We start from the raw sequence: 26,011 nt of genomic DNA, 5'->3' as shown, positions 1-26,011 counted from the left end.
ATTTCTCTCACTCAACCCATTTTATTAAAGGAAATATGGGAGCGCTGAAATAACATGCCATCTCTATCTAGTAACATAAATTGTGGGGTGGGCTTAGAGGAAGTAAGCCCACCTTCCACTTCCTGTGGTGCATTTGTGCCACTCATGATTCAATCTCCCCCTGAGTGATTATGTTCCTACTCCTCCTAGGCTACCACCTCTGGACAAACAGAGAGACCCAGATATTATCTTGGTTGCCTCTAAATATTCGGCATGGCAAATGTAATAACATAATGTGTGTGGGCGCATGCATCAGTGACACGATGGCACTAGTAATACGATGATGGGCCAGCCTGGTCTCATAGACTAGACGTAACAAAGTAATAGTAAAATCAGGACATTCATATTAGTAGGATACAGTATGTTAAGTTTGGTATGGTTACATAAGACAGAAGGTTACTTAAGGTCAAAAAATGAAAGTAGGGTGGTTGGCTGAGGTGGACAGATGGACATGTAACGCGAACATCTCATCACGGACATTTGATCTAATTGGCAACTTTGCAACTACTCACTACTTTTTTGTCACTTTGCAACTACTTAGCATGTTAGCTAACCCTTCTCCTAACCCTAACCTCAACCCTTTAACCTAACTCCTAACCGTAACCCTAACATTAACCCCTAACCCCTAGCCTAGCTAACATTAGCGTTAGCAACCTAGCTAACTTTTGCCACAACAAATTGGAATTCATAACATATTAAACATTTTGCAAATTTGTAAGATATTGTACAAATTGCAATTCGTTACATATCATACAAATTGTCATTCTTACAAAATGGATAATGGATATTCACAAATTACGACATACAATACAAAACGTAACATATCATACAAATTTGTGTATTACTACATTTACTTTTACGATGTTAAGTCTACCCCTGAGTCCAGGTTGCAGCCAGCCCAACTGCAGGTTAAGAGAGAACTTGTTTGTTCTTAGTCAGCAACTACGCCATCCAAAAAGGAACTTCCTTCCTTGATCAATCGAAAACATGGAGGGAGGCTTTTATAAATGGCAGATATCAGCAGTCTTAACGTTCATTCTACTAATCAAACCGTGCTTTATAAGCAGAGGAGCCGAGTAGCCTACATCTCTAAATTATATGCGAAATTGTTATATTTGATTTGAGGCGTAGGCTATTGTTAAAAAATGATGGATACTGTAGGAATACTCGTTGCGTTAACATTCCTTTTGAGAGTCAAGGGGGAAGCCCCTCGTGGTGGATACTGCATCGAGAAGCAGTGCTTTGCGGTTTTCCAGGACCAAGTCGACTTTGGAACGGCACAAAAACATTGTGAGGATAATAATGGACATAATGGACATTTAATGACAGTGCGATCTTTGATATCGCATAGCACCCTTTTAATATTACTCGGTATCCATACTGGAGATTATTGGATTGGTTTGCAGCTACCGAGCGGCCAATGCCCCGACCAAGCGTTGGTTTTACGAGGGTACAGGTGGATTACTGGAGATAATGAAACGAAGTTCCAGAACTGGGGACGCTTTGATGATGTCTGCTCTTCAAAATGCATTTCAGTATCAAAATACGACTTTGAATGGAAGGAACAGCCATGCAACAGTAAAATAGATGGATTTATTTGTGAATATAAACTTGACAGTCCTTGCCAACATGTCATGGTAAAAGGGGACGAATCCGTTCTGTACGACAACCCATTGGGATTCAAGGGAGACAACCTACTGGTATTACCCCCGGGAACCATTGCAACGCTCAAATCCCTCGGATCGAAGTATATATGTAACTTTGAACAGTGGATGCAAGCACCGTGGAATTGCGACGTATTTAATGGTGGCTGTTCGCATGACTGTTCCTCAGTTAACCATGAACCTGTATGCACCTGTCCACCTGGAAAAACTCTCCAGGACAACCACGTCACATGTGAATATGCGCTAAATGACCCCTGCCATGACTCAGGGTGCGCGCATCTCTGCCAGAAAAAAGATGACAGCTACGCTTGCATGTGTCACCATGGGTACGCACTGGCAGAAGATGGGAAGGAGTGCAAAGACATTGATTATTGTGTCGATGATAGACAGTGCCCGGGACAGAACATTGAATGTGTCAATGTGCCTACTCTTGGTGGATTTGAATGCAGATGCCAGAAGGGATATGAGTTGGAATATGACATATGCGTCGATGTGGATGAATGCTTCATGGGTCCATGTGACCACGAATGCACGAACACGATAGGCAGTTACATTTGCTCCTGTTTTGATGGATACATTTCAATGACTGAAGACACCAACAGGTGTCAATTACTTTGTTTAGCAGAAGAGTGTCCCACAGAATGTGATCGTAGTAAAACATATCAATGCTACTGTCCAAAAGGTTACTTACTCGATGACAGAAATGGGTCATCAATTTGTGTCGACATAGATGAATGTGAGATGGATACTTACTGCCACCATAATTGCACAAATACTTATGGAGGTTACCTGTGTTCTTGTGGCGAGGGATTCGACTTGGTTGGTGAATATGATTGTGTTGAGAGAGAACGATCGGAGGGTTCAGGTTTTACGACACCATATACACCAAGTGCCAAGCATCCAACTGAGCGCCCTTTCACTGTAAAGGCCGGAGGTCTTCTTGGAATGATAGTATGTATTGTCGTTGTTATTTTGGTGATGGTTGGTCTTATTCACCTTATACTGAAACGTCGAGGTAATTTAGACATTGCTTTCGAAAGCCAAGGCTTTGGTAATCACGATTTGCAGCAAGTCTCAACGGATAAGTACCAAAAATTTGACAGACATTTTATAATATGACAATTCATATGTTGTTGGATAATTTGGCCATTTTCATTGTCATTCCTTGTTTACACGTCTGCAAAGGATTGAACTTGTAATGTTTTTATTTCATACAGTTTTAATAAGCATATATCAGAAATGGCTCACCTCATCACAAAAAATTCAAACCAATCTTATAAGTGAACAAAGCCAGTAACAAAGTGAGCCTATAGGCTAACTTGCAATATATATATATATATCCTATCAAATGATTTTAAAAGAAAACATAATAAATTATTATTTAACTTCTTTGGGATTATTCTTGTTATTTACTCACTAAAACTCGTTATTGAAATGTAGCAAAAGCAAATAACAGCCTACTGTTTAGCAAATGGTCAATTAAGCAGCCATGCATGGAGGTTATCTGCTTGCTCCACTTCCACTTTTATTTGGGCCAACAAGTTGAATATAGGCCATGAATTATATCAGTGTAAAAACTATAATGTGTCTTTGGAGTAAAGCTGTGTGTGTGTGTGTGTGTGTGTGTGGACGGCCTATATTGGGCTATACTGTCATTAGTTGGAGAAAAATAAAATGTTCATTCCTTCTGTATTGGAGGCATAGTTTGGTATTTGTAACTTAAAAGGTCTAATCGTATTTCATGCAAATACCTGAAACCATATTATGTGTAAATCACCTTAAAGGGGCAATCAGTAATTGCTACATTCATTTTTTGACTAATGAATGTATTATATGAACCCATTGATTATTGAATAATATAACTTATAAATGCCTGTCGTACCCCACCAGAACCCAAAATATACATTTACTTTTTAGCAGACGCTCTTATCCAGAGTGACTTACAGTAGTGAATACATACATTTCATGCATTTTTTTTTTTTGTACTGGCCACCCGTGGGAATCGAACCCACAACCCATGCCCTTGCACATACCATGCTGGCATTGCAAACACCACGCTCTACCAATTGAGCCACAGGGAAGACCTACATTTCTTTTACATCAATGTTTGTAAACAAAGTAAATGTAAGCAAACATTTTACATTTACATTTTAGTCATTTAGCAGACGCTCTTATCCAGAGTGACTTACGGTACATTTCATTTCATGCATTTTTTTGTACTGGCCCCCCGTGGGAATCGAACCCACACTATATAGCCTCAAAACATGGTTATAACTATTATTTTGATATCATGGATTGTCAGTCCTGCATTCAGCTTTTTTACCAAAACAGGGGCGGGGATGCCTTTTGAAATCGTTTCTACTGCTGATTGACATTTTAAGAGCCTTGGTTCTGTTCTCGTGGTGCCCATTTCTGGATGGGGTTCTAAAATGTATCCCAAAATAGCTTGAATGTGCCATCTGAGCTACCAGAGAAAGATAGAGAGCGCGAGAGAGAGGCGGGGGAAACATTAACATGTATTAGGCTTCTACAAATAAATTGAACTATATCCTAATTCCGTTTGTTGAAATATTGGCCTATTCAATTGTAGAGGTTATCTACCAACGTGTATTTCATGTTTGCAGTTTACTAGTGTATACATTTGTTTATTTGCCAAATGTTGGCTAATATTTGCGCCCACTCGGGTGTGGGTAGGCTCGCGTGTCTGCGTTATTCGAAATATAGGCTACAGTGATGTGCACCGTCGCAGTGGGAGAGATAACGTTTTGGGAAGGGGATTAAGCAAGCAGCTGAAAACGAGCTTCCTTCCAAGGAGGAACTTCCTTCCGTGACCAGAGCGCAAACATGGAGCGAGCCTTTTATAAGCGTGAACTATCAGCAGGATAAACAGTCTAAACTAGGCTATAGCCTACATTGACTTCTAATACGCGCAAGACTTGTAGGACTAATTAGAAAGTTGTAAAAACTGAGTTTAAAAATGAGGGACATGATAGTGATGGTGTTTGTTACTCTAACATTCTTGATGAGAGTGGGAGAAGCCAAACATAATGCATACTGCGACGGGAATCATTGTTTAGCTTTTTTCCAGGATCCAGTCGCTTTTGCAACGGCTCAAAAACATTGTGAGAGCAATAATGGACAATTAATGACAGTGCGATCTTCGGAATCACAATACATGATTTCGATTTTAATCGAAATTACAGGAGATTACTGGATTGGTTTGCGGTTACCGAGTGGACAATGTCCCAACAGTGCCTCTGATTTGCGGGGGTACAGATGGATAACGGGAGATAATTCAACCGACTTTCAAAACTGGGGGGTCATTGACAATGTCTGCACTTCAAAATGTGTCTCGGTGTCCAAAATCGATTTTAAATGGACAGAACAATCATGCTACAGGGAAATAGATGGATACCTTTGTGAGTATAATTTCCCAAGTGTCTGCAAACGTATTGACATAAAAAGCGAGGAATCCGTTCTATATGAGACCCCATTTGGATTCGAGGGAGATGACCTACTGGTATTGCCTATGGGAAGCACTGCAACGCTCAACCCCCTTGATTCCAAGTATATCTGTCTCTCTGAACAGTGGATGCAAGCCCCATGGACTTGCGATGTATTGAAAGGTGGTTGTGAGGATGAGTGCTTATCGATTAATCAACAACCTGTATGCATCTGCCCACCTGGAAAAATTCTGCATGACAATAAATTTACATGTGTAGCTGTGCAAAACGATCCCTGCCTTCATTTCGGGTGTGCACACGTTTGCTACCAGAAAAATGACAGCTCCGTCGCCTGCATGTGTCACCATGGGTACGCACTGGCAGAAGATGGGAAGAAGTGTAAAGATATTGATGATTGTTTCGATGATAGACAGTGCCCGGGACAGAACTATGAGTGTGTCAACAATATTGGTGGATTTAAATGCAGATGCCAAAATGGATTCAAAATGATGAATGACGTATGTATTGACGAAGATGAGTGCTACATGGATGGACCATGCGAGCATATTTGCGAAAATACATTGGGCAGTTATAATTGCTCCTGTTTTGAAGGATATATTGCAACGAGAAAAGACCCTAACAAATGTCAACTTCATTGTCCTTTCGAAGAGTGTCTTGCAGAATGTGACCCAAATGATCCACATCAATGCAACTGTCCCGAGGGTTACCTGATCGATGTAAGAAATGAAATTAGATTTTGCATGGACATTAATGAATGTGATAATGGTTACTGCGAACATAATTGCAAAAATACGTATGGAGGTCATATGTGTTCTTGCTATGAGGGATTCGACTTGGTTGACGGATGGAAATGTGTTGAGAGTCAACCGTCGGAGGGTTCAGGCTTTACGACATCATCTGATTTTATTACACCAAGTGTCAAATATCCAACTCAGCGCCCCTCAACTGTGACAGCAGGTGGTCTAATTGGAATAATAGTGTGTATTGTCATTGTCGTTTTGGTGATGGTATTTTTACTCCAGCATATTCTCAAACGTCGCAGAAAATTGGAAGTTCCAAGTGCGCCCAAAACCCAAGGCGATGATGGACACGATTTGGAGCAAGTAAGGACGGAAAAGTACCCAAAACCATCTATGGACAGGAATTTCAAACAAGACACTTAGATTATGGTATTATGTGTGTCATTTTCATTGCCATATAGGCAGTTCACACTCAACTATTGGCAATCAATTGTTTTTTAATGTCATTATACGGTATCCAGAGTGCAGGCCATGGCATATACATGTACATATCTCATCATCACATCCTCACCTTGTCACACAGCAAATTACATATCAGCCAACAGCCAATAAGAAGGCATCTTTCAAAACAATGTGTGTAAAGAAAAAAACATAACATTTGTATTTTCATTATGTGCATATTTTCCTTTCCTTTCCCAATACCTACTAAAGTGTGACCCCTTGTGGACTATTAAAGAGACTGCTATTTAATTATGCTTATTTAATCTTATCGAATAATAGTGTGCTTTATTTCATGAATTCAATGTATTCTCTCTATAACCTATTATTCCAGATTTTTTTAGTGTGCAGGATTATGATTTTGTCACAATTGCAATTCAGATCATTTGCTCTCCTGCTCTCAAATACATTGCTATTACAAACCTTCTTTCTTTTTTAGTTAGGATTAATCTTATTTTGTTCTGAGAGTCTAATATGATTGAAATAACAAGACTTGACCCTTTTGGACTGTAATTGGAATAATAATTGGCATGTAGGCCTAAATTGTAACGTTTTGAGCCAAATGCCCGGTGATCTGATAGGGTCATAGGTTGATCTCAGAGGGATTCTTCCAATTTCACCCCTGATTGTATTTGGCTTACAGTAGCGCAGCCACAGGCTATTGGACTATGGACTAGCCTACTAGACTATATGGAGTAGACTATTGAGACAGAAGGAAAATTCCCCTGATTATACACATTTAGTTAGCATAATGTGTAATAACAATGTAATCTTGCAAACAACTTGATACAGCTCTTTCCAGGAGGACAGGTTTTATGTAACAATTTACTTTTCGTAGCAGGTTAGAGTTTACACAGCAGGTTATGAGAATTAACGTAGCAAGTTATGAAAATTAGGTTAAGGGTTAGAAAAAGGGTTAGGGTTAGAGTTAGCTAAAATGCTAACAAAAATCTACTTTTGACGGTGGCGAGACGGGCAGAACAGGGCTGAAAGGGACGGTTACCAACGGGTCCGCAGACTCTGTCTTTCAAGAGGACGGTTTGAATCTGTAAAACCACTGGACTATAAAAACAACTTAAAGTCCGTAGAAGTCAGATTACCTGATATACTTCATTCTCAAACATGGTTGGATTCCAATAGAGTCTAACTGCAGACATAATCTCTCAAGCCCATCTCTCAGGGCCCTCTCTATACTGCCACGTACTGGTGGGACATGTTTAGAAATCATGTCTTTCAGGCCTATCATCTCTCAGGGCCCTCTCTATACTGCCACGTACTGGTGGGACATGTTTAGAAATCATGCCTTTCAGGCCTATCATCTCTCAGGGCCCTCTCTATACTGCCACGTACTGGTGGGACATGTTTAGAAATCATGCCTTTCAGGCCTATCATCTCTCAGGCATAGCCGCAGAAAGTACAGGTACTGGAGGTGTGCAGATGGTAAAACTGCAAGAATTTGTGTTGCAATAAAAAACGATTAAACCATTTTCTGTTGCATTATTGAAATAAATGATAATAGAGTTGAAGTAGGGGAGATTACATTTTTGGGGGGATATTTAAATATGGCCCCCATCCTGCATGGAGAGCTCTCAGCTCTGCTTTCTAAGCGGTATGCTCTTATCTAGTCAGTTGTAGTGGTTTTGAGTCGGACACGCTCTGCTGTAGGATAAACGGTTAAGTTTGAGTTAAGTCGGGTCTCTCTCTCTCCCTCTCTGTTGGTCTCCCCTCTCTCTTGCGCCCTCTTCTCTTCTCTCCCTCTTGTGGTGGATATCAAGTGATCTAGAGCAATGCTCATACTTTTTTTCAACTTCTATTTTCTATTAGTTTACAATTCTAAACTTGGCGAAAAGGCAATGGGACCAATATCAAATAAGGAACATGACATTCTCTCTCCCTCGGCTCGGAGGCCTGCTCCTGCCCATGTTAAACAGGCGTATTAGCCCTCTAGTCTAGCAAGCAACAAAGTGCTGGGTGTGGCCCAGCAAGTGGTGCTTTCCACCCACTGGTGTTGAAACAAGGTGAGCGCTTTTCTCCGCGATGGATCACATAGCTGTCCTTTTGTGCTCAGTTTTAATAGACACAATCTTAGATACAACACTCCTCTTGTTCTCTCTCACACACACTCACTCACTCACTCAGTCAGTCAGTCATACACACACACACACACACGTTGTCATTATGAAGTATAAGAAATGTGTGCTATGTTCTCAACGGTCTATTCCTAGGCGGCGTGTGAGTTTACATTTTGTGAGTTTCAAGTTTGGGGAAACTTAAAATGTATCTTACAATTTCTACCGATCTGCATGCCCGTTATGATTTTCATATGCACATTTTCATGGAACAGTTTCATTTCAATAATAATGTTTTATTTCTCAAAATGATTGTCACGTTGTCAATAATACAAATCGCAATTAAAATGATTTTTTTTTTTAAAGTTACAATTCCTCTAAGGTGAGAGCACCAGCCTCTGCCATATGGACACATTGATTCAACGTGAACCGTTGGCGAAAGAAATAAGTGCATGGAGCTCAGAGACAGCCTACACTGTAAGACCGTTCTGTAATTTCAACAGTAAAATACTGTAGAATGCACAGTAAAATACCTTAAATGTGTTTTACAGCATTAATGCTGTAGATTGTACTGCATTATGAGGAAATGCTGAAAAATACTGTTATTAACTGTAATTGTAAGCCTCCTGTAAAAATCACTCTAACTTACTGTATTTCTTTACAGTAGTTCCCGAACACTGCTGTAGTTGGCGGCGCTAAACGGTCTATGGTGTGTGTGTGAGAGAGAGAGAGCGAAAGAGAGCTGTATCTCATAGTTGAAATCAAGACTGTTCACAGGGCAGGTCTTCCGGTTTTGACTAGCAGAAGTTACTTTATTAATTAAGCAGCAGGTTATGAGAATTAAAGCAGGTTAGGATAATTAGGTAAAGGTTAGGGAAAGCTAAAATGCTAACAATGTCCCCGACGCGACTCGAACATATCTACAACCAGGCCTGCCCTGACAACAGACTTGATTTCTACTAATGCGATGATCGGCGGTCTGCGAGGGAAGACTCATGAGAACATAAGCTTTATGTTCTACTCAAGCTATTATATTTTAAATTTTTTGGAAAAGTCGCCTAAATATTTTTGAGCAGCTGCAAGGTATGTACTAATTCCATATACTATATACTTCTATATACCTACTGCAGGTTTTCTTAACTAAGCTACTAATTAGCTAGCTAACTTTAGCTTGTTTGGATTGGGTTAGCTAACAGCAGCCAGGTTGACATGTCGGTCTGTTGCGTTGATCTTTCTTGCTGGTAAAATAATCAGTGATGTTGTAGCTATACAGCAGCAAATCATTTTAGTATTAACAACGTGCAGAAATCCGTATGTGAGTTTATTTGGATAGGCTACTTAACCGGTGGGTGCATGACATGAGTGGCATGGTGCTAACACTATGGTATTAGTGTCAAAGTGGTCATAGGCTTCACCGGACAAAAATACTGTTTGTCTAGGGAGGGAGCGAGAGTTTAGCTATGTTGAATGCACCTTTAGTTTGTCAGCAGGCATGGACTGGCATTTTGCCTTGGGATGTATACTTTTGGGGTGATTCTGAAGTTGGAATGAGAGGTGTCTCAGATGGGGAATGGTGCTTGCTAACGTTAGCTATAGCTCAGAGATGGCGCACTCCTTTGTACACCTTTCTCTAAGTCTAAATATCTCTGGTTAGCGTTAGCTCTATTCAGTTTCGGGGTGCGTGTGATTTAGCAAAAGTGTAGTGGAATTTTCTCGCTGCTTTTGTTATCCTTAGTCCATTAAATTAATTAATTCAGCAACAGCAGGCACAGACTGATATTTTGCCCTGCAGGATATTAAAGTTATCTTTTATTTTCATTTTCTTCACATTGTGTGGTTAGCTTGCTAGCATTATTCAGGGCGATGGTCGTGGCATTTTCCCCCGTGAGTTGAATTTTCCTTGTGCTTTTGCTAATCTTTCAGAAATGATCCTTATCCAACCATTAATTAGGCAACATTAAATTAATGATATCTGAAACATCAGGCACAGACTGATATTTTATTTAGCCTTGTAGTCTATACATTTTGGGGGGGGGGAGATTGTGTGGTTGGCATGAGTTGCATGGTAGCATATAGCTTGATAGCTCTTTTGGTATGTGCATGTAATTTGGTGGCTGGGGTCATGTAATTTTCATATTGCAGGCTGGCTGGTAGCTGGAAGTAGCTTTATTGGGAATGTACAGGTGTAAATCCTGCCATTTCAGTTTCCTAAATATTAAAGCATTCATTACTCATGCAAAAAAAACATAGAAATGTGGCGAACTACAGTTTTGCTTGTGGGGTAGAGTGCCCTTGCGTCAAAGCATCACTACTTGTTACACTTGGGCAACTCATTCGTTTGTGGACACCGAGGTTTGAGAGCAAGCACTCCTACTTCAAGGAGTGTGCCAGAAAACTTGTCTGAGAGGCACCAGTTACTCAAATCTTACTTATGCAGCGGCCAATTGTTTCCACATAGCATTGAAGTTGTTAGTGTCATGAATTAATTTGAGGAGCAATTATATAACAACGTCATTCAGGGAGCTGGACAGTCAAAAGGGTTCACAAAGCAAAGCATTGCAGAGGTGTCTAAAATGGTATACAAAGTAACAACATACACTAAAGGCCTTGTTGTTGTAATGGGAGAAAATGATGACGGATACACATTTGGAAAGATCTCACTGATTCTGGTCACAGAATCACAGGTCTATTTAATCGTTGGCGTGTATCACTCTGTGTCACTGGTTGATCTCAGGGTTCATTTTATACCAGATTCTCTGATTAATTATGTGTGTGTTAATGCAGATAGTCTGAGTGATTATTACCCATTACCAGTTTATAAAGTGTTAGGTTTCTCTGTTGTTTCCTTGCATCACTCAGTGAGTTCTCCTTAAACCAGTGTAGGCATAGAGGGTCTTCAAGATGCAATAAACACCAAATGCCCGAGTTGGAGACCGAGACGGTGAGATCTTTGTCGGAGCATCTGAGGACAAATGTTGGAGTGGAGAATCTTAAAGACCTTGAATATGTTCAGCCCGGAGGACATAAAAGACCGTTTGACGCCAATAATATAGTGCCGGGAATTGCTTCAGTCCTTCAACCAAAGAGGTGTGATCTTGATTGATAAATGTAACATATTTACGTCATTGTTATGAAAAAAGATGCTATCAGGAACCTAAAATGGTTATTTGGCTGTCCCCATATGAGAACCCTTTGAAGGTCCCTTTTTGATTCCAGACACATGAATAACCGTTTTGGTTCCAGGTAGAACTCTTATGGGTTCCATGTAGAACCCTTTCCATAGAGGGTTCTACATGGAACCCAAAAGGGTTCTACCTGGAACCAAAAAGGGTTCTCCTATGGGGACAGCCAAAGAACCCTTTCGGAACCCTTTTCTTTAAGAGTGTACGTACACACAAGTTTAAAAAGGTTCTGTAAATAGTTAATTTGTTTGCCCTCAAAATAAATGGTTTATGCTATGAGGGAGCGAGGCATATGCAATAAAGGCGACAGAAATTACAAAAAGACATAAAAGTACAAAAATATACAAATGTTTCGTAAATTGTTTGTTTGTCCTCTTGTGCAGCGCATAGCCTAACATAGTTTTTTCTTGGAATTTTTTTAAAGAAAATTAAGAATGGATAGGATCTTTAACAATGGATAGGACACTTGTCCTCCAAGCGTCAGTGACCTCCAGGAACAGTGGCCTTTCCTTATCACCAAATTATGGCTCTGCGACCACTTCAATACCCTCACTGGCATCGTGATTGACAGTTGTCTGACTCAAGCTCTCCTGAACAAGGGTAAGAGAATTGTCAACTTTTTTAAAAGCTAAAAGACCAAGCTGAGGAGAGAGATCCAGTGCCTGCTGAATGAAATCGACATCAGAGGCAATGACGATCTAACAGACACTGCTGCCATTCTTTTGTTGATGACCCACTTCAAAGAGAAGGACGAATCTCTGTTCCTCTTGGAAGATGTAAGGAATAGTGTTTTTATACTTATAAAGTTTATATGATTAATGGTTTTATTATACTATTACACATCATTTGAATATTTTTAATATGTAGGTTTTGTGATTTTAGGTCATTGTAACTCGGGTTGATGTCGAGGCGCAAATTCCTTTGCCATACACCCCAAGGCTGATCATGCTTGGTAATAAATACATTTATTTGCTTTAAGGTGGAACAGAAATATATAGTATTGTGGTACCTATCTAGAGATATCTAGTAGGTATACACCAACACACATACTTTTGTGTATTTCTGGAAAAATTATATTATATTCCTAAAAATGGATGGTGTCGATCGAGGGGAGAGGGCTCTGTGTTTTGGACAGTGAGTCCAACTTTGCTGCTGCCCTTTCTGTGCTCTTCAGCACGTTCTATGTTTTTAACATAGAATACCAGGAGTTGGCCTCTGCAACCTTGGGGCTGATACAGAGGTAAGCATTGAACATTCATTGATCCAACACTTACATTTAGCATTTGTTAGTTACATTGCAATGATATTTCTTATTGTTATTTTTTCAATGCCTCAACTGATTTAATATATTCTATGTTGGGTTGTGCAGGTTCCTGGTTTGATTAAACCCTGAAGGAACAAAATGCACAGCAAAAGCAAGAGTGAGCCGCAAGACCGGAAAGGTCATTCAGAGGAAGCCATTGCCAATTAACTCACATGTTAGACACTTTCTCGCAGACCTGAAGGAGTTCGAGTGTAAAAACAGACACACCTGATGAACACAAACTTTATTTGTCAGTTGTCATCTGCCTTTTTACCCAGCGAGTAATAGTAATTGTAATAGTAGTAGTCATAGTAGTAGTCATAGTAATAGTAGTAGTAATAGTAGTAGTGATAGTAATAGTAATAGTAGTAGTCATAGTAGTAGTCATAGTAATAGTAGTAGTAATAGTAGTAGTGATAGTAATAGTCATAGTAGTAGTAATAGTAGTAGTGATAGTAATAGTAATAGTAGTAGTAGTAGTCATAGTAGGTGTCATAGTAATAGTAGTAGTAATAGTAGTAGTGATAGTAATAGTAGTAGTAGTAGTCATAGTAGTAGTCATAGTAATAGTAGTAGTAATAGTAGTAGTGATAGTAATAGTAATAGTAGTAGTCATAGTAGGTGTCATAGTAATAGTAGTAGTAATAGTAGTAGTGATAGTAATAGTCATAGTAGTAGTAATAGTAGTAGTAATAGTAGTAGTCATAGTAATAGTAGTAGTGATAGTAATAGTCATAGTAGTAGTAATAGTAGTAGTAATAGTAGTAGTAGTAGTAGTAGTAGTAATAGTCATAGTAGTAGTAATAGTAGTAGTAATAGTAGTAGTCATAGTAATAGTAGTAGTGATAGTAAGTCATAGTAGTAGTAATAGTAGTAATAGTAATAGTAGTAGTGATAGTAATAGTAGTAGTCATAGTAATAGTAATAGTGATAGTAATAGTGATAGTTGTAGTGATAGTAGTAGTAGTAGTAGTAGTAGTAATAATAGTAGTAGTGATAGTAGTAGTCATGGTAATAGTAGTAGTGATAGTAATAGTAGTAGTAATAGTAGTAGTGATAGTAATAGTAGTAGTGATAGTAGTAGTAGTAGTAATAGTAGTAGTGATAGTAGTAGTAGTAGTAATAGTAGTAGTGATAGTAGTAGTCATGGTAATAGTAGTAGTGATAGTAATAGTAGTAGTAATAGTAGTAGTGATAGTAATAGTAGTAGTGATAGTAGTAGTCATGGTAATAGTAGTAGTGATAGTAATAGTAGTAGTAATAGTAGTAGTGATAGTAATAGTAGTAGTGATAGTAATAGTAGTAGTGATAATAATACTAGTAGTCATGGTAATAGTAGTAGTAATAGTGATAGTAGTAGTAATAGTAGTAGTGATAGTAATAATAGTAGTGATAATAGTAGTCATGGTAATAGTAGTAGTGATAGTAATAGTAGTAGTAATAGTAGTAGTGATAGTAATAGTAGTAGTGATAGTAATAGTAGTAGTGATAGTAGTAGTCATGGTAATAGTAGTAGTGATAGCGATAGTAGTAGTAATAGTGATAGTAGTAGTAATAGTAGTAGTGATAGTAATAGTAGTAGTGATAATAGTAGTCATGGTAATAGTAGTCATAGTAATAGTAGTAGTGATAGTAGTAGTCATAGTAACGATAATAGTAGTAGTAATAGTAGTCATAGTAGTAGTGATAGTAATAGTAGTAGTGATAGTAGTAGTCATAGTAATAGTAGTCATAGTAATAGTAGTAGTGATAGTAGTAGTCATAGTAACGATAATAGTAGTAGTAATAGTAGTCATAGTAGTAGTCATAGTAATAGTAGTAGTAATAGTGGCAGTCATAGTAATAGCAATCTCTATCTTTCTATTCTTTCTATGTCCATGTTTGTCCTAGTTGACGTATCAGAGCTAAGGAGGATCCGAGTTTCAAAGATTGGGGTGATAATCTGCACGCCACCGAGATTTATTCGAGACTTATTTGCGTCTCTCATTTTCTCAGAAATCCTTCCATGTGGCTTGGGTCAGCAAATTATCTGCTTGCGCCATCCCGGAGCCTGTGTTGGTTTGTTGTAGCGTGCTTCTCTGGCTCCAGTCTAGCCCTGCTCGCTCCTCTTTATCCATCCTTCTCTCTCAGCCCCTTTCTCTCTCGATCTCTCTCTTGTTTCTCTCTTAAAGACAGGCAGGCAAGCAGTTCTTGTTATAGTTTTTTGTAAAAATTTCTCACTGTTCAACTGTTCTTTTCCTATTTTTCATTGATCTGTTTCGATTTTATTTTTTTCTTACATAATCCTGTATTTTCAAGAATGACCTATTCTGATGTTTTGGTTTGTGTATGGTGAAGTACATTATTGGCCAGTATTTGTCAATGTTCTTATCACTGTATCTCTCTCTGTCTCTCTCTTTCTCTCCCCTGCTATCTGGAGTTGTAATGTTGCTCTTTTCAAATGTTGTTCTTTGTGGTTATTGTGCATTTCATGTGAAATTCATGTTATGTTCACATATATTTGTTCACGTATTGTTTTTCTTACAATATTACATTTCAGGTAGCTGTCTTCTAAAGAAACCTGCAATGCTGCTTAGTACTGTAAAATAATTGTATGTTACTGTAGGTATTTCCCTGCAAATTTACAGCATTATACTGGCACCACAGTTGCCAGTTTAATACTGTAATTTTGCTTTACAGCTGTGATGCTGTAATATAGTTTACAGTATGATTTTCCTTACTGTAAAACATATTGCAGCATCTCCGCTGTAGATTTTGGATGTTGTATCAATACACCCAGTCACTACAAAGATACAGGCGTCCTTCCTAACTCAGTTGTCGGAGAGGAAGGAAACCGCTCACGGATTTCACCATGAGGCCAACATTTTAGTTACTCCACAATACTAACCTAACTGACAGATTGAAAAGAAGAATACAAATATTCCAAAACAATAAGGCGCTAAAGCAATACTGTAAAAAATGTGACAAAGCAATTAACTTTTTGTCCTGAATACAAGGTTTGGGGCAAATACAATACAACACATTACTGAGTACCACTCTCCATATTTTCAAGCATAGTGGTGGCTGCAACATGTTATGGCCATGCTTGTAATTGTTAAGGACTGAGGAGTTTTTCAGGATAAAAAAAGAAACGGAATGGAGCTAAGCACAGGCAAAATCCTAGAGGAAAACCTGTTCAGTCTGCTTTCCACCAGGCACAGGGAGATGAATTCATCTTTCAGCAGGATAATATCCTAAAACACAAGGCCAAATCTACACTGGAGTAGCAGGTCACTAGGTGTAGGCAAAACCATAAGCAAATAGGTAAACTGTGATATGACTAAAGAGTTAATCAGGATGATTTTTCCACAAATAGACAGGTATTTTCATTTCCATGGTAGCAAGATCTTATCTATTTTTGCTAACTTTCTATAAAAATGTATTGGAGTGAGATCATTTCTTTCTTTTGGGATTTGTATACCGAGTATGTCCACATCTCCGTCAGACCATTTAATTGGTAAACTACATGGTAATGTGAAATTAGCATTTTTTTACTCCTATAGATAGTTTAAAACTTTCTGAGATGTAGCCATTATTTACTATTTTACACCTAGGGTTACTATACATAATTTTAACCCATTTTATAAGAGATTCCCCAAAATTGAAATATTCTAGGCATTTATATATAAACTCCAGTCGTACTTTATCAAAAGCCTTTTCAAAATCAGCTATGAAAACCAGGCCTGGTGTCTCTGATATTTCATAGTATTATATTGTTTCCAGTACTTGTCTTATATTATCTCCAATGTATCGTCATGTAAAACATCTGTCTGATTAGGATGAATAATATCTGATAATACTTTTTAAATTCTATGCTCCAAGCATTTTGCTAGGATTTTTGCATCACAACACTGAAGTGTAAGAGGTCTCTAATTTTTAAATGGACTGGATCTTTATATATATCACTTTGGTCCTGTTTCACTAATAATGATATCAGACCTTCTTGTTGCGTGTCTGATAATCTATCATTTATATAGGAGTGGTTAAAACTTGCTAATAATGCTCCTCTGAGTATATCAAAAAAAGTTTTGTATACTTCCACTGGTATGCCATCCAGCCCTGGAGTTTTCCCATCCTTAAAGGCCCCAATTGCATCAAGAAGTTCCTCCTCTGTAATTTGGCCTTCACATGAGTCTTTCTGTACAGATGTTAATTTTATATTATTATTAGGAAAAAAATCCATACAATTAGTTTAAGTTAGTGGAGATGGAGGAGACTGAAATGAAAACATATTCTTAAAGTACTTTACTTCCTCTTTCAAAATATTATTTGGTGAATCATGGGTGACTCCACCATTTGAAACAAGTTTTAATATATTTTTTTGGTAGCATTTCTATATTGAAGATTGAAAAAGAATTTGGGGCATTTTTCCCCATATTCCATCCAGTTCGCTTTATTTTTTATAATATATTACACTGGATCTTTCTTGAATAAGTTCCTCCATTTCTTTTTGTTTTTCTTCTAACTTATTCTGTGCCTCTATGGTACAGATTTTATTGATATCTATCTGTACTATTAGCCCTTCCATTTCCTTTGTTAATATGGACTCTTTTTACCTAAATTGCTTTTGTTTTATAGATGAGTACTGAATTGCATGGCCTCTAAAGTGTCCCATACAATAAGGGGATCTGCTGTACCAATGTTATGTCTGAAAAAGTCAGTTATAAATTCTTCTGTCCTAGTTCTAAACAATTTATCATCTAGTAGGCTTTGATTCAATTTCCAATATCCTCGCGAAATGATGAATGTCATGGATATATTGGAATTAGTGGATATATGGCGACTTAATAAGCCATATCTGTATATTGTCCAATAACATATTTAAAATAATCCATCTACCTTGATCTGTTTGGACAATTTGCACATTTGGATCAAAATTACTGTTAATTAAAACCATCACCCCTTTTGAATTTCTTTGCCCAAATGAGAAATATATTTCACCCCCCCAGTCCTTTTTCCACAAAACTTCATCTAAAATTGTTGAATGTGTTTCCTGTAAACAATAGATATTATATTTCTTCTCTTTTAGTCCGGTAAATACTGATTGTCTTTTCTTATTATCTGCTAAGCCATTACAATTATAGCTGGCTATACTTATTTCACCACTTACCGTAATGAGACACAACTTTAAATTCTATTTATCAAAATATATGTTTGTAAACGTACCATTAAAAAGTAACATTGAGTGTATATAGCTGTCAAAGCTGTGGGTAACTGGTGAAAGGAGTCAGGCGCAGGAGAGCTGAGATGTGTGGACAAGGTATTTAATTCAAGAAAAACACCAGTATAAACACAATACTATGGTGCTGGAAAAATAACGGTACCACGAAATGAACGGGCATAATAACAAAACCCGGTAACAATAAACCAGCCGTCAGATACAGCCTTACAAATAAACAAACACGCACACAAACATGGGGGAAACCAGAGGGTTAGATAACGAACATGTAATGGGGGAATTGAAACCAGGTGTGTAAAAAACCAAAGACAAAACAAATAGAAAATGAAAAGTGGATCGGTGATGGCTAGAAGGCCGGTGACGTCGACCGCCGAACGCCGCTCGAACAAGGAGAGGGACCGACTCCGGTGGAAGTCGTGACAATTGCTGTACCATGATATTTGCATTGCTCCTTAGTAAACCTCCAATTGGTCCCCACTATTCCACCCGCTAAAAGCCATCCTCATCTCGAGTTGGGTTGTCATCCCAATGCCCGGCAGACCACCCCCGACCCCCCGTATCCCATAGCCCTGAAAAGACTGGGATCCATCCGTCGAAAAGAGCACACAGTGCCATTTACAGAACAGAAGTAGATCAACTGCCAAATGCACTTCCATCGCCCTCACCTCGATTTGTATTATATTTAGCCATCAAAAAATATATATATTTTAAGAATCCTGTTTCTTATTTTCCATAATTAGCTATTAATATCTGTATGTCACGGTTGTCGTAAGGAGAAGCGGACCAAAGTGCAACGTGTGTGTCGTTCCCCATTTTCTTTGCACTGTGAAACTATGCAATACATAAACATAAACTAAAGAACAAAACAACAAACCGTGACGCAGTGGTGAAACATACACTACTCAAAAACAATCTCCCACAAACCCAGGTAGAAAAAAAACCTACTTAAGTATGATCTCCAATTAGAGACAACGAGGACCAGCTGCCTCTAATTGGAGATCATCCCAAACAAAACCAAACATAGAAATACAAAACTAGAACATGAAAACATAGAAAAACTACACTAGAAAAAAAACCTGTCACGCCCTGACCTACTCTACCATAGAAAATAACATCTTTCTATGGTCAGGATGTGACAGTACCCCCCCCCCCCCAAAAAACAAAACAACAACAAAACCCCCCCTCCCCCAAAAAATGGAGGGTAGGGTGGGTAACTACTGTCTATGGCGGCTCTGGTGCAGTACACATAACCTTCTCATCCCGCGGATCCTCCAACAGAGGAGCCGGCTCCGGTTCGGGGCGTAACCCCCGCTCCGCCCGCTGATCCCTCTGCTTCTGTGCCACCGGACCGTGGATCGTCGGAGGAGGAACCGAACCGTAGATCATCGCCGGAGGTTCTGGGCTGTGGGCCGCCTCCGGAGATTCCGGGCTGCGGGCCGCCGCCGGAGACTCCGGGCTGCCGCCGGAGGTTCCGGGCTGCGGAGGTTCCGGGCTGCGGGCCGTCGCGGAGGTTCCGGGCTGCGGGCCGTCGCCGGAGGTTCCGGGCTGCGGGCCGTCGCCGGAGGTTCCGGGCTGCGGGCCGTCTCAGGAGGTTGCGGGCTGCGGGCCGTCTCAGGAGGTTGCGGGCTGCGGGCCGTCTCAGGAGGTTGCGGGCTGCGGGCCGTCTCAGGAGGTTGCGGGCTGCGGGCCGTCTCAGGAGGTTGCGGGCTGCGGGCCGTCTCAGGAGGTTGCGGGCTGCGGGCCGTCTCAGGAGGTTGCGGGCTGCGGGCCGTCTCAGGAGGTTCCGGGCTGTGGGCCGGAAGCTCCGCACTGGGAACTGTCGCCGGAAGCTCCGGACTGGGAATGCGCACTGGAGGCCTGATGCGTGGGGCTGGCACAGGTGGCGCCAGACTGGTAACACACACCTCAGGGCGAGTGCAGGGAGTAGGAACAGGACACACCGGACTGGGCAGGCGCACTGGAGGCCTGATGTGTGGGGCTGGCACAGGTGGCGCCAGACTGGTGACACGCACCTCAGGGCAAGTGCGAGGAGCAGGCACAGGGTGTACCAGGCTGGATAGACTCACTGGAGGCCGGGTACGTGGGACAGGCACAGGATATACTGGACCGTGGAGGCGCACTGGAGGTCTCGAGCGTATAGCTGGCACAACCCGTCCTGGCTGGATGCTTACTTTCGCCCGGCAAATGCGGGCGAACTGGGCTATGAATACGCACTGGCGACACAGTGCGCAGCGCCGGCGCAGGATATCCTGGACCGAGAAGGCAAACTGGAGACCAGGAGCGCTGAGCTGGCACCACCCTTCCTGGCTGAATGCTCAACCTAGCTTGGCAAATGCGGGGCGCGGGCACAGATCCCTGCTCCTCCTGGGCACGCTGCTTGGTCCTTTTGTGGTGGGAGATTCTGTCACGGCTGTCGTAGGGAGAAGCGGACCAAAGTGCGGCATGTGTGTCGTTCCACATTTTATTTACACTGTGAAACTATGCAATACATAAACTAAAGAACAAAACAACAAACCGTGACGCAGAGGTGAAACATACACTACTCAAAAACAATCTCCCACAAACCCAGGTAGAAAAAAACCCTACTTAAGTATGATCTCCAATTAGAGACAACGAGGACCAGCTGCCTCTAATTGGAGATCATCCCAAACAAAACCAAACATAGAAATACAAAGCTAGAACATGACAACATAGAAAAACGAAACTAGAAAAAAACCTGTCACACCCTGACCTACTCTACCATAGAAAATAACATATTTCTATGGTCAGGACGTGACACTGTAGTCATGTAGGCAATATAGGAAAATGATTTTACCTCTCACCAGTCTCGCCATTACCAAAATTACATTATTACAAGCAATTATTATGTTAGCAAACAATTGTTGTTAATCATCCTCTATTGTCCCTAACATCTTTTACTCCTTCGCAACAGTTGTGGGATACGCACATACACCCACACACTCATACACACTCAACCCTTTCTCCCCACACAACCATAGGCTCACATTCAACAGTTGCACCATCCCAGAGCCCAACTCAAGAAAGGTCTTGATTTACAAATGCATTTACAGTTGCAGCTGTATGAGAAGGCCTGCAAGACCGTGCAAAACAATGGACAGAAATTGAGAGATTTTATTAACCATTGTCACATCCTAGATGATGGAGGTCAAATGTACACCTTTTCCCTGAAACACCCACAACATGGTCCCCCGTATTGACCATATCTACACTGGAGTTGCTTACCAAGAAGACAGCGAATGTTCCTGAGAGGGCAAGTTACAGTTTTGACTTAAAACTGCTTGAAAATCTATGGCAAGAGTTGGAAATGGTTGTCTAGAAATGATCAACAACCAATTTTAAAGATTTATAAGTATTTTGAAATGAGATACACTACATGGCCTAAGGTATGTGGACACCTGCTCATCGGACATCTCATTCCAAAATAATGGACATTAATATGGAGTTGGTTCCCCCTTTGCTGCTATAACAGCCTCCACTCTTCTGGGAAGGCTTTCCACTAGATGTTGAAAAATTGCTGCAGGGACTTGGGCACTGATGTTGGGCAATAAGGCCTAGCTCGCAGTCTGCATTCCAATTCATCCCAAAGCTGTTCGATGGGATTGAGGTCAGGGATCTGTGCAGGCCAGTCAAGTTCTTCCACACTGATCTCGACAAACCATTTTTGTATGGACCTCGCTCTGTGCACGGGGCTTTGTCATGCTGAAACAGGAAAGGGCCTTCCCCATACTGTTGCCACAAAGTTGGAAGCACAGAAATGTCTAGAATGTCATTGTCTGCAGTAGAGTTAAGATTTCCCTTCACTGGAACTAAGGGGCCTATCCCAAACCATGGAAACCACCATTATTCCTCCTCCACCTAACTTTACAGTTGGCACTATGCATTCGGGCAGGTAGTATTCTCCTGGTATCCGCCAAACCCAGATTTGTCTGGACTGCCAGAAGCGTAATTCATCACTCCAGAGAACAAGTTTCCACTGCTCCAGAGTCCAATGGCAGCGAGCTTTACACTACTCTAGCCGATGCTTGGCATTGTGCATGGTGATTTTAAGCTTGTGTGCGGCTGCTCGGCCATGGAAACCAATTTCATGAAGCTCCCGATGAACAGTTATTGTGCTGAAGTTGTTACCATAGGCAGTTTGGAACTCAGTAGTGTTGCAATCAAGGACAGATGATTTTTACGCACTACGCGCTTCCTCACTCGGTGGTCCCGTTCTGTGAGTTTGTGTGGCCTACCATTTTGCGGCTGAGCCGTTGTTGCTCCTAGATGTTTCCACTTCACAATAACAGCACTTACGGTTGGCTGGTGCAGCTCTAGCAGGGCAGACGTTTCCACTTCACAATAACAGAACTTACAGTTTACAAGGGCATCAATTTGCAAACTGACTTGTTATCTAGTCAGTTATACAACTGAATGCATTCAACTGAAATGTGTCTTCCGCATTTAACCCAACCCCTCTGAATCAGAGAGGTGCGGGGGGCTGCCTTAATCAACATCCAAGTCTTTGGTATCTGGGAAACAGTGGGTTAACTGCCTTGCTCAGGGGCAGAACAACAGATTTTTACCTTGTCAGCTCGGGGATTCGATCCAGCACCCTTACGGTTAATGGACCAACGCTCTAACCACTAGACTACCTAAGGTGGCATCCTATGACGGTGCCACGTCGAAAGTCACTGAACTCTTTGGTACGGGCCATTCTACTGCCAATGTTTGTCTACGGAGATTGCATGACTGTGTGGTTTATTTTATACACCTGTCAGCAACGGGTGTGGCTGAAATAGCAGAGTCCACTAATTTGAAGAGGTATCCACATACTTTTGGCCATGTAGTCTATTTCTGTATTTCATTTTCAATAAATTGGCAAACATTTAGAAAAATATGTTTTCACTTTGTCATTATGGAGTATTGTATGTAGATGGGTGAGATGTTTTATTTATTTAATCCATTTTAAATTCAGGCTGTAACATAAAAAAATGTATAAAGAGTCAATTGGTATGAATACTTTCTGAAGGCACTCACTGTATGGGATCTTCAGAGCATGACATTTTGCTCTTTCACACGGAGGCCTGGTGATTATTGGGGGGGAGAGTGTTGGAAAGATTTTTCAAATGCTATGAGGAACTATTATCATTCACAAAGTATTAAAAAAAATTAACTTATTTGACTTACTGTGTGAGGTGAAAAAAAAATGACTGAGAAGCTCAGCTTTTTTTGTGGTGGTGAGTTAAAACACTCAGAAATCAGACAAAGCCCCAAATGGGCACATACCTACATTTGCGCGCAGAAGGACGGTTAGCTTATATCTATGTGTGCTCAGGCACGCATGCTCCGTCAACATTAAAAGGACAGAGAACCCAGACACATGCTCATTGCTCACATGGAGGTCCCAAACAAAATACAATGAAAAAATTGGCAAAACTTGTAAATGATGGTATGAAATAAACCAAATGTGTTTCTCACAAGTGTAGCAGGTTGTGAGAATGGTAAATGGCTTTTGGCCTGATTAATCCATGCATTAACAGAAATTAACAGACATTAATGCAACCAAATGATGGGAATTAACAGTAAATTTACAACTGGTGACATGTAATGTGGAATGTCTAAAAATAAACAATGAAAAGGCAAACAATTAACACAATAAAACAATGAATGAGCAATAATTAGCGGGAGACAGCTCTGCACATTCTGGAGAGCTGAGCTTATTTTGGAGAGAGACATACCAATATCTTTGTCACACACCTCTCCCCTTCTTCTTGTCTCAACATTTCAAATTATACTCAAGACACATTATCTTCACTAACAGCCACATCTCAGTAATCAACTAGGCCTAATGCCACGAGAGCTACTCAAATTGCTGGCTTCCCAACTAGGTATATAGATCTACACGCTTGTGATTTGAACCAATTCACAGCTTTAAATAAGATAATGCTGCTCTGTGGCTAAATCATGCTCACTGGTGAAGTATGTGGAAGTATTTTATTTCTTTCTGTATAGACAGGTGTAAAAATGTAATTTTAGCAAATGTATTTCTATTTACTTTAGGCTACAGTGACTACTGTTGCCGAATATTGTCCTATTCTTAGTGTACTCATCACATTAGGAATTGTATTTTATTGTTATCCTGCAAATACTTTATTATGAAGGGGATTTTTTCCAACCCTCTCACTCAGCACCTCCTACTCAAAACATCTTCCTGTGGCAATTCCCTTAGGCCACTCTCTATACTGCCACCTACTGGTGGGACAAGTTTAGAGATAATCTCTCAGGCCCCTATCCGACTCCAGGACCCGTCAATGATATGACTATACTGCGACGAGCTTTCGGTGTTGAATGGAAATGGCTAAATGAATGTTAGCATAGTTACAGCTTGTATGCTTTGTTGCGGGGATCTTAACACTTGTGTTTAACTCACACTTTTGATATTCTGGATCTCCTATTTTGTCAATGTGTTTCAAATGTGGGTCAAAGGGGAAATAAAATTATCCAAGTTTTTTAGGCTATGCCAACATTGTAGTATAATTAATGTGCAATGTTTTAGCTTAAAATGTACAGTACCGGTTAAAAGTTTGGTCACACCTACTCATTCAGTGTTTTTGTTCTTTATTTTTACTATTTTCTACATTGTAGAATAATAGTGAAGACATCAAAACTATTAAATAACACACATGGAATCATGTAGTAACTAAAGGGTTAAACAAATCAAAATATATTTTATATTTGAGATTTACCAAAGTAGCCACTCTTTGCCTTGATGACAGCTTGGCATTCTCTCAACCAGCTTCATGAGGTAGTTACCTGGAATGCATTTCAATTAACAGGTGTGCCTTGTTAAAAGTTAATTTGTGGAATTTCTTTCTTTAATGCATTTGAGCAATCAGTTTTGTTGTGACAAGGTAGGGGTGGTATACAGTAGATAGTCCTATTTGGTAAAAGACCAAATCCTTTTTATGGCAAGAACAGCTCAAATAAGCAAAGAAAAATGACAGTCCATCATTACTTTAAGACATGAAGGTCAGTCAAGGCAGAACGTTTCAAGAACTTTGACATTTTCCTCAAGTGCAGTCGCAAAAACCATCAAGCGCTATGATGAAACTGGCTCTCATGAGGACCACCACAGGAAAGGAAGACCCAGAATTACCTCTGCTGCAGAGGATAAACTCATTAGAGTTACCAGCCTCAGAAATTGCAGCCCAAATAAATGCTTCACAGAGTTGAAGTAACAGACACATCTCAACAACAACTGTTCAGAGGAGATGGTGTGAATCAGGCCTTCATGGTTGAATTACTGCAAAGAAACCACTATTAAAAGGACACCAATAATAATAAGAAAACTGCTTGGGCCAAGAAACATGAGCAATGGACATTAGACCGGTGGAAATCTGTCCTTTGGTCTGACCAAATTTGAAATTTTTGGATCCAACCGCCTTGTCTTTGTGAGACGCAGAGTAGGTGAACTGATGATGTCTGCATGTGAGGTTCCCACCGTGAAGCATGGAGGAGGAGATATGATGGTGTGGGGGTGCTTTGCTGGTGACACTGTCAGTGATTTATTTAGAATTCATGGCACACTTAACCAGCATGGCTACCACAGCATTCTGCAGCGATACGCCATCCCATCTGGTTTGCACTTAGTGGGACTATCATTTGTTTTCCCACAGGACAATGACCCAACATGCCTCCAGGCTGTGTAAGGGCTATTTGACCAAGAAGGAGAGTGATGGAGTGCTGCATCAGATGACCTGGCCTACACAATCACCCGACCTCAAACCAATTGAGATGGTTTGGGATGAGTTGGACCGCAGAGTGAATGAAAAGC

The 26,011-nt window shown here is 40.3% G+C and overlaps 2 protein-coding genes across 2 annotated transcripts; both read left to right on the top strand.

Annotated features, from left to right (window-relative positions):
- The first annotated feature begins 997 nt into the window (after nt 1–997).
- LOC115174717 (thrombomodulin-like) lies at nt 998–3,395 on the top strand. The gene has a single exon (XM_029733518.1). The coding sequence runs from the start codon at nt 1,185–1,187 to the stop codon at nt 2,820–2,822; it is 1,638 nt and encodes a 545-aa protein (XP_029589378.1). The 5' UTR covers nt 998–1,184; the 3' UTR covers nt 2,823–3,395.
- A 909-nt stretch (nt 3,396–4,304) lies between these two features.
- LOC115174716 (thrombomodulin) lies at nt 4,305–7,890 on the top strand. The gene has a single exon (XM_029733517.1). It carries the CDS (start codon nt 4,681–4,683, stop codon nt 6,328–6,330), a length of 1,650 nt encoding a protein of 549 aa, XP_029589377.1. The 5' UTR covers nt 4,305–4,680; the 3' UTR covers nt 6,331–7,890.
- Nucleotides 7,891–26,011: the final 18,121 nt, after the last annotated feature.

The sequence above is a fragment of the Salmo trutta genome, chromosome 35 (assembly GCF_901001165.1).
Source record: "Salmo trutta chromosome 35, fSalTru1.1, whole genome shotgun sequence".
NCBI lineage: Eukaryota > Metazoa > Chordata > Actinopteri > Salmoniformes > Salmonidae > Salmo > Salmo trutta.
Note: the sequence above shows the minus strand (reverse complement) of the source record. Positions and strands in the feature narration are given on the sequence as shown.

Excerpts from the sequence above, each read along its gene's own strand:
- LOC115174717 (XM_029733518.1), top strand. The coding sequence starts at position 1,185 with ATGATGGATACTGTAGGAATACTCGTTGCGTTAACATTCCTTTTGAGA.
- LOC115174716 (XM_029733517.1), top strand. The coding sequence starts at position 4,681 with ATGAGGGACATGATAGTGATGGTGTTTGTTACTCTAACATTCTTGATG.